General features: G+C 30.1%; 2 protein-coding genes across 4 annotated transcripts; one reads left to right on the top strand and one right to left on the bottom strand.

The window, feature by feature from the left end:
• The first annotated feature begins 1,402 nt into the window (after positions 1–1,402).
• LOC130937015 (G2/mitotic-specific cyclin-2-like) lies at positions 1,403–4,884 on the top strand. Of its 3 annotated transcripts, none has more exons than XM_057867051.1 (11): positions 1,403–1,682; positions 1,823–1,955; positions 2,168–2,224; positions 2,417–2,465; positions 2,570–2,695; positions 2,786–2,914; positions 3,539–3,628; positions 3,725–3,946; positions 4,041–4,139; positions 4,236–4,414; positions 4,504–4,884. In XM_057867051.1, the coding sequence occupies exons 1-11, from the start codon at positions 1,628–1,630 to the stop codon at positions 4,646–4,648; spliced, it is 1,284 nt and encodes a 427-aa protein (XP_057723034.1). In that variant the 5' UTR covers positions 1,403–1,627; the 3' UTR covers positions 4,649–4,884. The 3 variants fall into 3 exon arrangements, with proteins under 3 accessions (XP_057723034.1, XP_057723035.1, XP_057723036.1); XM_057867053.1 differs by having other exon boundaries at positions 1,512–1,682; positions 1,820–1,955; XM_057867052.1 differs by lacking the exon at positions 2,168–2,224 and having other exon boundaries at positions 1,820–1,955.
• A 710-nt stretch (positions 4,885–5,594) lies between these two features.
• LOC130975507 (serine acetyltransferase 2-like) lies at positions 5,595–9,823 on the bottom strand. Its single transcript, XM_057900300.1, has 11 exons — positions 9,763–9,823; positions 9,528–9,687; positions 8,822–8,963; positions 8,235–8,432; positions 7,570–7,624; positions 7,381–7,481; positions 7,257–7,281; positions 6,968–7,062; positions 6,204–6,370; positions 5,688–5,761; positions 5,595–5,614 (listed from the first exon to the last, which is right to left on the bottom strand). The coding sequence occupies exons 1-11, from the start codon at positions 9,821–9,823 to the stop codon at positions 5,595–5,597; spliced, it is 1,098 nt and encodes a 365-aa protein (XP_057756283.1).
• Between the last annotated feature and the right edge of the window lie 4,035 nt (positions 9,824–13,858).

Here is a 13,858-nt window from a genome sequence, read left to right as displayed (position 1 = left end):
AGTGGATCCTCTCCAGTGGAAAAAAAACTGGATGGTATCCAGTGGAAGATCTCACCATTCAATACATTCTCTCTCTCATTTATTGTTGGTTCCACTTGTAAAATTAAAGGTAGGAGATTACACTTTATTATCTTCAGTGACAACAAAAATGGAGAGGATCTATTTCCATCTCTCTATACTCACTTAAGAGGTTGCGAGTTCGAATCTCCTTATTTTTTATTAAAAAAAAACCCACTAACCAATAACAAGCTTTTAAATGAAGTTTCGATACGCAACAAATTAGTCATTTTTCTATTAGACCAAGAAATACTGTGTGAAATAAAAAAAATACAGCCTTTATTTAATGGTAAAAATTTATATATAGTTATTTTATTTTTATATAAAGTTAATAGTTAAAAACTATTAGATGATAATTTAGTTAAAAATATTAAATTATCTATTAATTTTAAAGGTAAAGTATACTTTTTGTCCTGAAATTTGACAAAAGTTTCAAAAATATCCCTAAGGTTTAATTTAGTTGCTTTGTTTAACAATTTTGTCCCAAAAGTTTTCGATTTACATCAAATATATCCTTGACGGCTAAATTTTCAAAAAGTTTAAGATCAATTTAACAATAATGCATGAAAATTATGCTTAATTTGCTTGTGTTGAGGGGTTGTTCTTATGAAATTGATGTTGAATCGGTCTTAAATTCTTTGAAAAATTAGCCGTCAGGGCATATTTGATGCAAACCGAAAATTTTTGATACAAAATTGAAACAAAATAAAATTTAGGGATATTTTTAAAACTTTTGTCAAACTTTAACGACAAAAAATATACTTTTCCCAATTTTTAATTATCAACTTCACATAAAAATAACTCGTAAATTTTCAACTTTTTTTAAAACAAAAAACACTTTAATTGCCAAATTAAAAAAATGAAATGGTCTAAGTATTCTTATAAGTCAACAAATATTCCAAAATCTGAAAAAATTAATTCCATGATCCCAATTTGGAAAAAAATATCCAATTCTCTGACCCAATAATTAGAAAACATTCATAACAATTCTAAAACAAAAAATAAAATAAATCCCCCCAATAAATTAATAAATTAATTAACAATTTTAATTCAAAAAATAAAAAGAAATAGATACTCCCCCCCTCCCTTCTTGCACTGTCATCACGTGTTAACTATAACAACAAAACATTACCGTTGTTAGGACCAAAAAATAAAAACTCCAAATTAAAGAAAGCCCTTTTTTGCAAACCTCAAGGATCAAACGGTAATGTCAAAAGTAAAACATGATCCAACGGTCGTAAAGCACTAGCCGTTAACCCTTTTTTTCTCATTTCAAAGGGGAAAAAAAAACACATTGGTTCTTATTGTTGTGTCTCAACAGGGACAAATACCCGTTGTGGTTCAGTCGATAGAGTGTGTGTGTGTGTGTCAGCGCCCTTTGATTCTCTCTCTCTTCCTCTCTCTCTCTCTGAATCTTCCTTCTTATTCAATGATCTTGTTTTACTAGAATTTTTTTTGGGGGTTTCTTCTGGGTTCTTGGGGAAAGATTCTTGAGCGATTGTTGTTCTTGGGGTTGTTGTTAATTTTTGTTTTTTGGTTCAAATTAACAAACTTTAAGGTGAAAACGATCATGGGTGGTTCTGATGAAAACAATTCTAATTCAACCTTGCCCAGAATTCTTCAAGGTACAAACCTTTTTTAATTCTTTTTTTCTGGGAAAGAATAAAGTTCAGATTTTTGGGGCTCAATTTGGATTCTAAGCTTAAAGATTTAACTGTGGTGTTAATATTTTTTTTCCCTTTTGGGGGTTTTGGAATTTCAGCAGGGATGAATAATCAGAATCAGAATGTTGGTACAAGAAAGTTTGGACAGAACAGACGAGCATTGAGTGTGATCAATCAGAATCTAGTGCAAGGTCGATCTTACCCTTGTGTTGTTAACAAGAGACCTTTGCCTGGGTATAATTCCTCTTATCTTATGTTGATTCATCATAGATCCTTCTTTTCTTGTGAATTTTTTGTTTAGATTATTTTATTGTTTTGGTTTGTTTAAGGTTAATGCATTTGTCTAATTGTCTGGGTAATTCATGTTGATTCATCATAGACCCTTGTCCTTTTTGGTTTCTTTAAGGTTAATTGTGTTTGGTGGTTATGTTTTTGTGTGGAACCAGAAAACAAGAAATGTGTGAAAAGAAGCAGGCAGATCCAGTGCATCGTCCCATCACAAGGTTTCAATTGTTTTCAAAATTTGATGTTGTGACATGGCTCTTTGTTGTTTCTGAGTGCTGAATATATGTTTATTCAAACTATGATAATATGTTTTTTCAGCTTTCTTTCAATGTTGTTCATAAATTACTAGGTGACCAAATGAAGGATAAGTGAAAAACTAATGTTTGTTAAAATTGATTAATTTATTTTAGGAGGTTTGCTGCTCAAATTGCTTCCCAGCAACAACAATCTTGTGCTGAGGTACCCTTTCTTTGTTTCAATTTCTTTGATGCTGAAATTGTTGCAATGTCATTGACTATTGTTATTATGCTAATGTTTATATGGTGGTTGCTCAATTTGAACAGGATCCTACCAAGTCGAACCCCTCGAATTCGACCAGATTTGAAGACTTAATCCTCATCGATGAGGAACAAAAGTTAACAGCAGATCAACCAGTGCCCATGTCCTTGGAGAAACCAAAACTAGTGCAGGTGGTACTATAGTCTGTTGTTTTAGTTTCACTTTCATATTATCCCTGAAGTCTATTTCTTATTTTGAATTTGTGACCAAACCTGCTGTAGGAGGAAATTGAGATGGAGGATATAGTTGAGGAGGAGTCTATTATAAACATCGATAGCAGCGATGTGGATGATCATCTTGCGGTGGTGGAATACATCGAAGATCTTCATGCACACTACAGAAAATTTGAGGTATACCGAATTGCACCTTTTAGGACAGTTAAACACTTAAGGACTTTTGCATTTGAAGTTCATTCCCCAATGAATCACTATTTTTAAGCCTTAGACTTGTGTGTTTGAGCTTGGCATATATTGTGTGTTTTTGCATAATCAATTCCTTTTGGTTTGATTCTAAATAGTTCATGTGATCTATTGTGTGAAGGTGTTAGATTTGAATAGTAAAGTTTATTCATTTTCAAGTTATAGTTTATTCATTCTAATAATAACCTTGATCTTCTATATCTTGCAATCATTTTATTAAACTTGAAAATGGAGTTAATTCAGCTCATCCGAATGTGCGACTTGCATGCTTTTTTGTGTGTCAACTTGATCACTTAACAATGTTTAAATTTCTTGATTGCATCATTGAGTTTTTTTCCAATTTACATTTGTTGTTGTTACTCTTGTTCTGTTTGCTTTCATAACTTGCAAATCTGCAATCAATGACAGAAAGATATAAGTAAAGTTTGCTAAATCAAAATTTTGAGGTTGTTTGGAAAATCATAGCATAGTCTAAATGATGGATTTATTGTATTGAAAAAGTATATATTAGATCTCATTACCATTTTGATGACTAACATCATTACTTTCATGCAGAGTTTGAACTGTGTCTCGCCGGATTATATGGCGCAACAATTTGACATTAATGAAAGAATGAGGGCTATACTTGTTGACTGGCTCATTGAGGTATGTATTAAAATGTTTCTACTAAAACCACTATGCCAAAAAGGGACTCAAACTCGTGCTCGAATATTGATATTCTTGTTTTGAGCTTCTTTTCAGGTGCATGATAAATTCAACCTCATGCAAGAGACATTGTTTCTTACAATTAATCTCATAGACAGATTCTTGGCCAAACAAACTGTGATAAGAAAGAAGCTTCAGCTGGTTGGTTTGGTTGCCATGCTTTTGGCTTGCAAGTATGAGGAAGTTTCTGTGCCTGTGGTTGGCGATTTAATCCTTATTTCGGATAAAGCTTACACAAGGAAGGATGTTCTGGACATGGTAAATATAACAAACATATCATTTATCTTTTCGCATTTGCAAAATGGCATCAGTTTTGCCATTTTGGCTGAGATTTTCTTTTCAAACATTGCAGGAGAAGTTGATGCTCAACACATTGCAGTTTAACATTTCTGTGCCAACTGCATATGTTTTTATGAGAAGATTCCTGAAGGCAGCTCAAGCCGACAAAAAAGTCGGTACTAGTCTTTGTTAATTTATATACTTTTTCGCAATCACAAATTCGCAAGAACTCCACACTTACCCTTTTAGTTTTTCTGCCTTGGAACAGCTTGAGCTGCTGGCTTTCTTCTTGATAGAGCTCTCTCTTGTGGAATATGATATGCTGAAGTTCCCGGCATCTTTGCTAGCTGCGGCCGCAGTCTACACGGCTCAATGCACTGTCAGTGGCTTCAAACAATGGAACAAGACATGTGAATGGCACACAAACTACTCAGAAGATCAGATATTGTAAGAAAACTTCTTGTCTTAGAATTATCAACTATTTTGAGACATTACACTAATACTAACAATATGTTTATCTTATTGGCGAATTTCAGCGAGTGCTCTCGGATGATGGTTGGCTTACACCAGAAGGCCGCAACTGCGAAACTCACTGGTGTGCGTAGGAAGTACAGTTCATCTAACTATAGCTATACTGCAAAATGCGAACCGGCATGTTTTCTTCTGGAGAACCAATTCTAGCAGGACCATGTGTATAGAACATTGGTGACTGGTGAATTGAAATTTATTTTCTGGATTCTGATGAGAAGTTACTTACCTTGTTTTTCATCATTTATTTTTTCTTGTTCTTATGTTCTTAGGTGAACATAATTTAGTACATTTTAAATCTATATTTTCCCTAGTAGTTCTCCATTGAATAAATAATGGAAATGGATGGTACAGATACAATTTTATTCTCCTTTTGCTTATGCCTCTCATTTGGTTTTTTTCTTATGATCTGAATGATTGAGTTCTTGCTCAAATTTTTTTTTTTTCAACTAATTCAAGATGCATCATTAGCATCAGATCATAGAACTTTTAAACCATTTTATGGTACATAGAGCAAAGAAATCACTAAAGTTGGATATTCTAGCAAATGTTTGTGAGGGTTCTTTTTTTCTCAACTTTTCATTTTTTTTTTTTTAATATCCTTGGTTGACATTTTTCCAATACAAAGATGGAATCTTATTGCAACTTTCCAGGTAAAAATGTTCAAAATTGTAGCTCATAGCTTCACTTTTACTTTTGAAACATGACATTAAGTTCAACGGTCACCTATTGCTGTATGCTAAAATTTCTTTGCCAAAATATCTCAAACATGAAACAAGAAAGAGCAAAGTTTGTGGTGTGAAAAAGAGCTGATCTTGAATATATAAGAAACTCTCTCAAACTCGTATAAATGTACTAATCTCTCTATAACTTATGTTCTTATATATTCATCTATTATAATGGAGATAAATTTAATGGGGGCAAATAAATAATACTATTATAGGTCCGTTCCCGATTGATACTTTTATGCCTTTTATACTTTTTGCCTTATTATACCTACAAAAAAAATTTGAAGAAATAAGAAATATTTTTTAAAATTTCAGCAAAACTAATATAATTATTACAAACATAATGAAAAATAATTCTTATTAAAGAGTTATCAAAATTCTTTTGTAGCATCTGCAAAGTCACATCAAACTGATGTGTTATGTACAATCTTAAAATCAAATACTAATATGAAAGGGTTGCTTACCATGCTTCATGGTTAAAGATGGATCATGCTCATTTAAGCGTCCAATAACATGTGCTGGTACACCTGCCACAATGCTTTACCAAAGCAAAAGAAAAATCACAAATTTTAAGATAATTTCTATATTACTAGCATAGAGTGACACAAGAAACATGCATTGAAGAATTTTTAAGATTTTTAAAATACTAAACTAAGCTGGAGATGTATATATGGTTTTATTTACGCCAATGCTAATGCGTTTCGAAAAAAATAAGGAGTGTGTCGCTCTTTGAACTCTTACTTAAATTTTAAACTCTAAATTCTAAATTCTGAACCTTAAATTTTAAATTTGAGTAAATGATATAAAATAAAATAAATAGAAAATTAAAATTTATTTAATTAATAAAATATACCATACTCTTTACTTAATAAAAAGTATTTAAAATAATTTCTGTAATTCTAAATAGAGACACAAACAACATATTTTTAGAATCAAATACTACTAGAACAGCAATAAAAAAAGTTTAAACATATTTTTACCTATGGGGAGGAACATCTTTCAAGACAAGAGAACCAGCAACAATCTTAACACCTTCACCAATTCTTATGTTACCAAGTATGATTGCACTTGCCCCAACTAGAACACCTTCTGCTACTTTGGGATGCCTATCACCCCCTTCTTTCCCTGTTTCTCCTAAAGTCACACCCTCCAAAATCAAACATACCATGATATTATGATAATTAATTCAATATGTTCGCAAAATAGTAAACCAATAATCTTTGTCATAATACTTAGGAGACAAAAAAAAAATCAAAATTTATAATTATTAGTTTATTACTAGAGATTAAGTGCTTGTTTGGGCGCCATTATTTTGATAAAAAATATCTTTTTTTTTTATTTTTTAGCGTGTTTGGTAAATTTCTAGTAATGAAAGTAAAAACACTAAAAAAATATTAAAAAAAAAACATTTTTTTTTGAGAAGCTATAATTTACATCTTTTTTTAAAAGATCTTTTTTCCTTAAAGAAAGATGTTTTTCATGTAATAAATAAACAAAAAAGTATTTTTATATTGTTATAGCCAAACATAATTGATAAATAAAAAGATCTTTTTGCATTAGATATCCAAACATAAAATTATTTTTATTTTTCTATAAAATCTTTTTAAAAAAAATAACTCGAAAAAGATATTTTTTTAGAAGTTTAGCCAGACAAACTCTAACTATTTTTTATTAATTTTTTTGTTATCAAATATTGACAATTAAATTCGTGACGAAAAGAAATGAATAAGGAAACATTACTCACTTGCATCAATGAGACTTTGTTTCCAACAATGGCAGTTTCACCAATAACCACACGTGTTCCATGATCTAATAGAATTTCATTCCCTATTTTTGCAGCTATATTAAATAAAATCATACAACAATAACCACATGGCATTAGACTATTCGAGATATCATAGCGTTTTTGTCGCGTGAAAATTTCACATAACTTTGTCATGCATTCACTTTCACCATTAAATCGATGAAATTCGACACATGACAAAGTCACGGAATTTTTCACTCGACATGAACTGTTACGAGAACCTTCGTACCAGGATGTATATCAATGCCGAAAACATACAGCAGAGAAAATTAAGTGGTTGAATAACCAGCATAACAAACACCAGCATTATTGTAGAATCTACTATAAGTTTTGAACAAGTTTAAGTAAAGTACCTCACTAACTCTACTTTTCAAAGCTAAAGCCAATACCTTTCGACCCTCGCCCCACAAAGCGTGCGCTACACGGTACACTTGCAAAGAATGGTAACCCGGCAATGAATCAAAGGAGAAAGGTTGAGGGAAGTAGCACAAAATGATAGAACATTTGATGGAAAAATAAAAAAATAAAAAAATTTACCTTTGTATTCAAAAGTGTAGAGCAATATGACAAACAAGAAGGACCTCTGTCTTTAAATGCCTGCTTAGAAGGGAAAAAATGTAAACATAAGAAATGAAATGATCAAATTTCGAAAACCGAATCCATTATTGAATTGACAAAATAAAAGTTCAAATATTTAAGGATTTAACCAAAGTTTAACCGAATAAAATAAAGTAATATATTTTTATTTATAATATATATATATTTAAAAAAAATAATTCTTTAGCCACAATTCACTAATTTTTTATTAATTTATTGGGTTTTTAACTGTTTTTCGAAACTAATTTTTTAGTCTTAATAGACCATATTAAGTGATTGGTTCTCAATTAATTCAGTTAGATCAATCGATTTGGCCTGATTTTTCAGAACTATTCATGTCATGGGGTTCGGCTATATTTTTATGTTGGTTGCCGAAGACCTAATACAACCCTCCTCCTTTATCCAAATTTGGGACCGGCTATATTACCGCAAGTGTAATATTATTTTTGAAAATATTTAATAACAAAAAAAATTAATAAAAAATAGTTCAAACTTATTTTATTTAATATTTATTAATTTTAACAATAATTAATAAATAATTCAAGCTCTTTTTTTTTTCTCCTTAACATTACTGCTAAAATATATGTATGTTGTCCCTTTGCATGCATACCTTGAGATCTAAACGAATAGATCTTCGGATAGATTCATCATGCATTAGGAGATTGAAAAAGATATCCATTAACTGAGTTGCCAAAAGAGTAGGATTTTGGAGACGATTTGCAAGAACAGATGCTAGTGCTTGCTCTAAGCAATCATGTGACAAAATACTTGCATACATGAAGCTACTCAAAATTGGTTCCCTTTCTGCCTGCACATACAATTTAATTACTATATAAATAAATCTAATGTAAGGAATATAAAGTATGTTAATTAAAATTTGCTAACGAGTAATTGTATACTACAATGATATATAACATGGCACAATTTTAAAGAAATGTTAATTATATATTTATTATTTTTTTTTCCAAAATGCATTAGCATTATTCTATACAAAATATACCATAATTTTTTATATTTATTCTAACTTTTATTCCCATGTTTTTTGAGGTACGTCGGTATCACAATTTACAAAATAATAATAAGATTTTGAGTGTAATGTTACAAAAATTTGTGAAGCAAAAAAAAAAAAAAAAAAGAGAAAAAAAAGAAGAAAAAGGAAAAAAAAAAGACACAAGAAGAAATGATGAAGTTTGATACCTCAAACCTGGCTTCTTCTCTTATATGATCCCAAATGGTTTGAAGAGAAATATCCAAATGGTTATTATGAAAGGCAGAAGAGTGTGATGGGTTTGGAATGCCCATGGCATAAACAGGGAAAACTCTCTCCAAGTGATAAGCACTTGTTGAAAATGAAGAGGAGTTGTTCGTTGTTTCAATTATTCCCAAAATATAGAGTAATCCTTTCAAATAGAAACCTAATTATTCTTCTGTTTGTTAGAAAGACCAAGTTGAATTGACTAAATTAGGAATCACATTAGTGTTTCAATTGGATTGAATTTTACTAATTTAAAGTGATGGAATAATGAAGTGTAAGTGACACACTTCCATGTGACTAGAGAAAAAGTATGTTCTGTTTTGTTTAATTAATTAATTAAAAATAAGAATATATTAAAATGAAGGATATCACAACCAACTTCTAAAATTATAGTAATCGAAAGAAAGAAATAGAACATGATAAATTAACTCGTACATTCATTTCTTGCAACTACTAACATATAACAAACTGAGAACACCTAGTAAATAATAATTATTATCATCATTAATAATTATATTAATATCTTAATATAATTTGTCACATGGTGGAGCAGAAGGAGATGGATCAGAATTATAATAAACCGGATAGTAGCAATAAGGAGCAGAAGGAGTAGTGTAATAGCAAACACAATTATTATTATTATGTTACTTGCGTTTGTTATCATCATTCTCCTTCAATTCTTGGACACTCACGAGGTTTACACATTTAAACTTCTTCCGAAGAACCTTAACCAAACACACAGCATCAACTTTTCCAGTCACCACCAATTGGTCTCTATCTTCACCTTCCAATGCCACTGAGCTTACACCTGAATAATAACTAATTATTGAATTGAAATCATAGCATTAATTACTATATCATTGTGTACAAAATACGTGGTTACCTTTTTCTTGAGATGCAAGTTTGAGTGCCTTGCTTCTGCATTTGTCACAATCCAATTGCATCTTTATGGTTATTTTTTGCTGCACAAGAATACATATATTTAGAGTTAGTTTCACATGCATGTCATCACTTATCACACTTCCTGAGGATATTAACCACATATATATATATAGCTAGCTAGCTACTACAAAATTAGAAGCTTTATGTGCAAATTTAAAGTTTGAAGTGGTCCTGCACACTTTATTCAAAGCTAAGTAGTTATAATTAAAACATTATTAATTACAAGTATATTAATTATTAAATGTCAAATTGATTTATTTTTAATTATTTATGAATTTAATTAATATATGCTCTAAAAGCACATTTTAAGATTTCTATGATAGTACTTCCCTCAAATATTAAATTGATAAGAGGAAACAATATGAATGATTATATTTTTAATAATTTTAAAATAAGAAAATTTGTATAGAAAAAAGATAAAGTTTAAATTTTCAATAATACATTTGTTGTTTATTTATTAAAGTAGAAAAAATAAAAAAAATTATAATAGTTATGTATGTTAGACACAAGTTAACTAAACTCTAATTTTATTTAAAAAATTGTATCTGGATAATAAAATAGTTTTCTTTAATCATTTTTTTAATAGTTATTAAACTTTTAAAACTAAACAGTTTCTATATACATATATTTTTTTAAATAAAATTTCAATGATAATAAATACACGGATTTTATTGAATTCTACAAAAACCTTTTTTTCTTTTAACTTTTAACGAGTATTGTTAAAGTAATATTTAACAAAACCCATTAAAAATATAGGTGTTTATTAATGTTTAACTCACTCAAAGGATAAAAAAGATATGAGATTATGTCATACTACAATACAAAAGTGGTAAAGTGGATGCTAATATGATAAACCAGAAATTGAATATTCAAAACAATATCTCTCTATAAAATCAATACTAGGCAAAACCAAAGTTATTTTTTTAATCACTCTCCAAAGACAATGTTCCCTTATTATAGTAATCTAATTGACTTTAATTAATATATAATACGGAGAATTAAAAATAACAACGACAAAATGATCCTATACCAATAAATTGTTTCAAATGGTTGGATCTTATGTATAACCCTAAAATTGAAACTGCTATAACGATTAATTTATTAATGAAATTAAAAATTTGCTTATAAATTATTGCAGGTTTAATTTATTTGTAGGTTTTACGAAATAAAAATGTAAAATTTATATCCTTAAAAAACGTATACATTTGTTAAGGAAGTTAGAAATATCGCTCATAAATCATTGTAAGTATATGAATTTTATAAACAAATTGTAAAATCCTATATCACCTATAGCAATTTATGTAAATTAAAAAATGAAAAATATGTATACAAATTCGGTTTGAGATAATTTAGTAGCTGAATATTTTTTTAATTATATTTATGTATGTGAAAATAATTTATATGTATATAATATATATAGTGTCATATGAGATGTTACCTTCATGATTGGAGACAAAATGGGTAGCTTTATGTAGTGTTGTTGAAACAAGCCTTTCTTATTGGTTTTTCATGTAAAACTTTAGAGTGAGGTGCTTATTTACTTTCTGCCTCTCTCTTTATATATATAGTGGAGTGTATAGTAGTTAGTAGTTTCTTAATATCTTAATTATTTCATTTTTTAAGAATTTATAAAGTAAATATTCATATATGTATTTTCTCCTCTTGATAGTGTAACTGTAAATAAAGTAAAAATAATTAAGGGACTAGTAATAAGGGAAAGGTGTGTGTTTTGGGTATAACTAATGAAATAATGCATCAAGCTGAATTGGTAAACTCTTTTGATGGGCCCAAAGAGAGCGAGATGTTATAATAAAATATTCTACGAACCATACAAAGAAAGATTTAAGAGAAATTTGGTCTCAAGGAATGTCACATTTAGAGTAACGTTTGTAAAACTGTAACTAGGCTAACCGGTTTTTTTTTTTTTTTTTTTGGGTGAGAAAAACAGAACAAATTAAAGCATAACTATTATGTAGCTAAATGTTTATGTAAAATATCTTACATTTAATGTCTTAGTTATTTAAGTTTGCCATTCAATCATTTTAGGAATTTTCAATGCCCAAAGCCACCTCCAATCACTCCTAATATCCCACATGCAATTTTGATTCAAAATTCACTTGTAACAACCTTCACTTGTTGAATAAACTTTTGGTAGTTGAAACCTATTTCTCTCTAAAATTTTTTCGGTGGTGGAGAACTTTTTTAACAGTGGCCTAATAATTATTGGGTATGCAGTTAGTGGTGAGCTCTCTTTATCTAAGAGTGAATATACTACTAATAAGGAGCCAATAATTAAGCCAAAAGGAATCATTTGTATTAAAGAAGTCATCTGTATTAATATTCAAAACAAGACCTGAAGATAGGACTAGAAAGACACATTTAATGCTTTTGCAACCATATATATGGTCTTCAAATTCGAAGCTTCACTTATATAGTTACATAGTCTCCAATGGTGTTTAAGACTTTTCAAAAGAATTTGCTTTTTTTTTTTTTGTTGTGGGATAATTTTTTTTTACAGACAATTCTTACCATATTTAATAATTGAGTCTTTTAATTGTCAAATTAATTCTGCTAGATAAATAACAGAAGTTGTGAACAATGTGAATAACAGTTGCACTCGCAGGCCTAATAACAGATTTATTTATTTTTACCTTTACCTATCCTAAACCCTAGTTTCATCAGAATCATTATATCGCCGCAGCCCCCTGTGACGACGCTCATCGGCGCCTCTCTTGTGATGCCGTTCACTGTCGCCAGCACGAAGCTTCTCAACACCGCATTCACCCGCCGTTACTGCAACGAAGTCACCTTCTCTTTTTCTGTTTTGCCGCTGTCCCGACGCACCTTTGCCAGCGTCCTCCCCAACACCACGTCCCTCCCAACGTGGTCACTGCCACAGCCTCAAACCAGTGCCGATCGTCCTCCCTACCATGCGTCTCCAATGGCCAAACTCGACCAGGTCCGTCACTGCGCTATCACCCTCCCCATCGTGAGTCCCTTGTGTTTTTATCACATTTGTATTTGTTTCTTTTTTCAAACCATATATTGGAGGAAGAAGAAATTGGAGTTTTCTTTGAGTGGTGTTTAATAATGAACATCCACATCTTAGTGAAAAGAACCATCTGCATACATAGTAAAATTAACATCTTGCGAAATATGTACATGAAATATCAAGCAAATCAAGTAAAATAGTAATACCAACAGTATACCCAAATAAACATCCATTTTAGAATAAAAATAACCATTCGCATATATAGTAAAATGAACATCCGATTTAATTGATAAGATACAAGTAACGAGACAGCAGCTGAGAGGGCACCGGAGTCACGATACAGCAGTGATGGCGGTGGCAAAGATTGCGAGAGAGTGGTTGCGGTAAAAATAAAAAAAGATTCAAAATTATGTTTAAACCTAATTAATTCAAAACTTGATTTTTAAAATTAAAATTAACTTTCTTTTTTTAACCTATTATTTACATTGTTCAGAAAAAGCGTTGTTCTCTATACTTTCTCTGGTCTAATTTGGGCATACAACACTAATAAGTATGTCTATGAAGCCCGAATATTTTTTTAATTTGTCGTGTTTGCATGTCGTATACATTTCAAATATCACACTTATTGATACTCATCTGACAGGCATATCTTCTGTGTTTAACCGTGTCTTAATAAAAAGTAAAAAATTTTTCATCGGATATTATTGGATACACACTACACCAGGCACGGAGCATAGCGGCAAAGAATTAGGGGCCTCACACCTTGTCACCGCAAAACATGCTGCGCAAGCAGGACTTCCTCGTCATGCTGCACCATCAGTGACGATCGCATCACAAAACGCGTACACTTAAATACCATTACATGTTAGCGTATCTATCCTTATTCTTTACATATATTTTTGAAATGAGTTTAGAAATAATATATATTATTAATTATTAAAAAAATATTTTAAATATTTTATATAATAAAAATAATTAAAAAATTAATTTATATTTTAATAATAATAAAATATTAAAATATTATTGTAATTTATCTAAAAAAATA

Source organism: Arachis stenosperma, chromosome 1 (genome assembly GCF_014773155.1).
Source record: "Arachis stenosperma cultivar V10309 chromosome 1, arast.V10309.gnm1.PFL2, whole genome shotgun sequence".
NCBI lineage: Eukaryota > Viridiplantae > Streptophyta > Magnoliopsida > Fabales > Fabaceae > Arachis > Arachis stenosperma.
The sequence above is the reverse complement of the archived record's forward strand: the minus strand, read 5'-3'. Positions and strand labels throughout refer to the sequence as shown.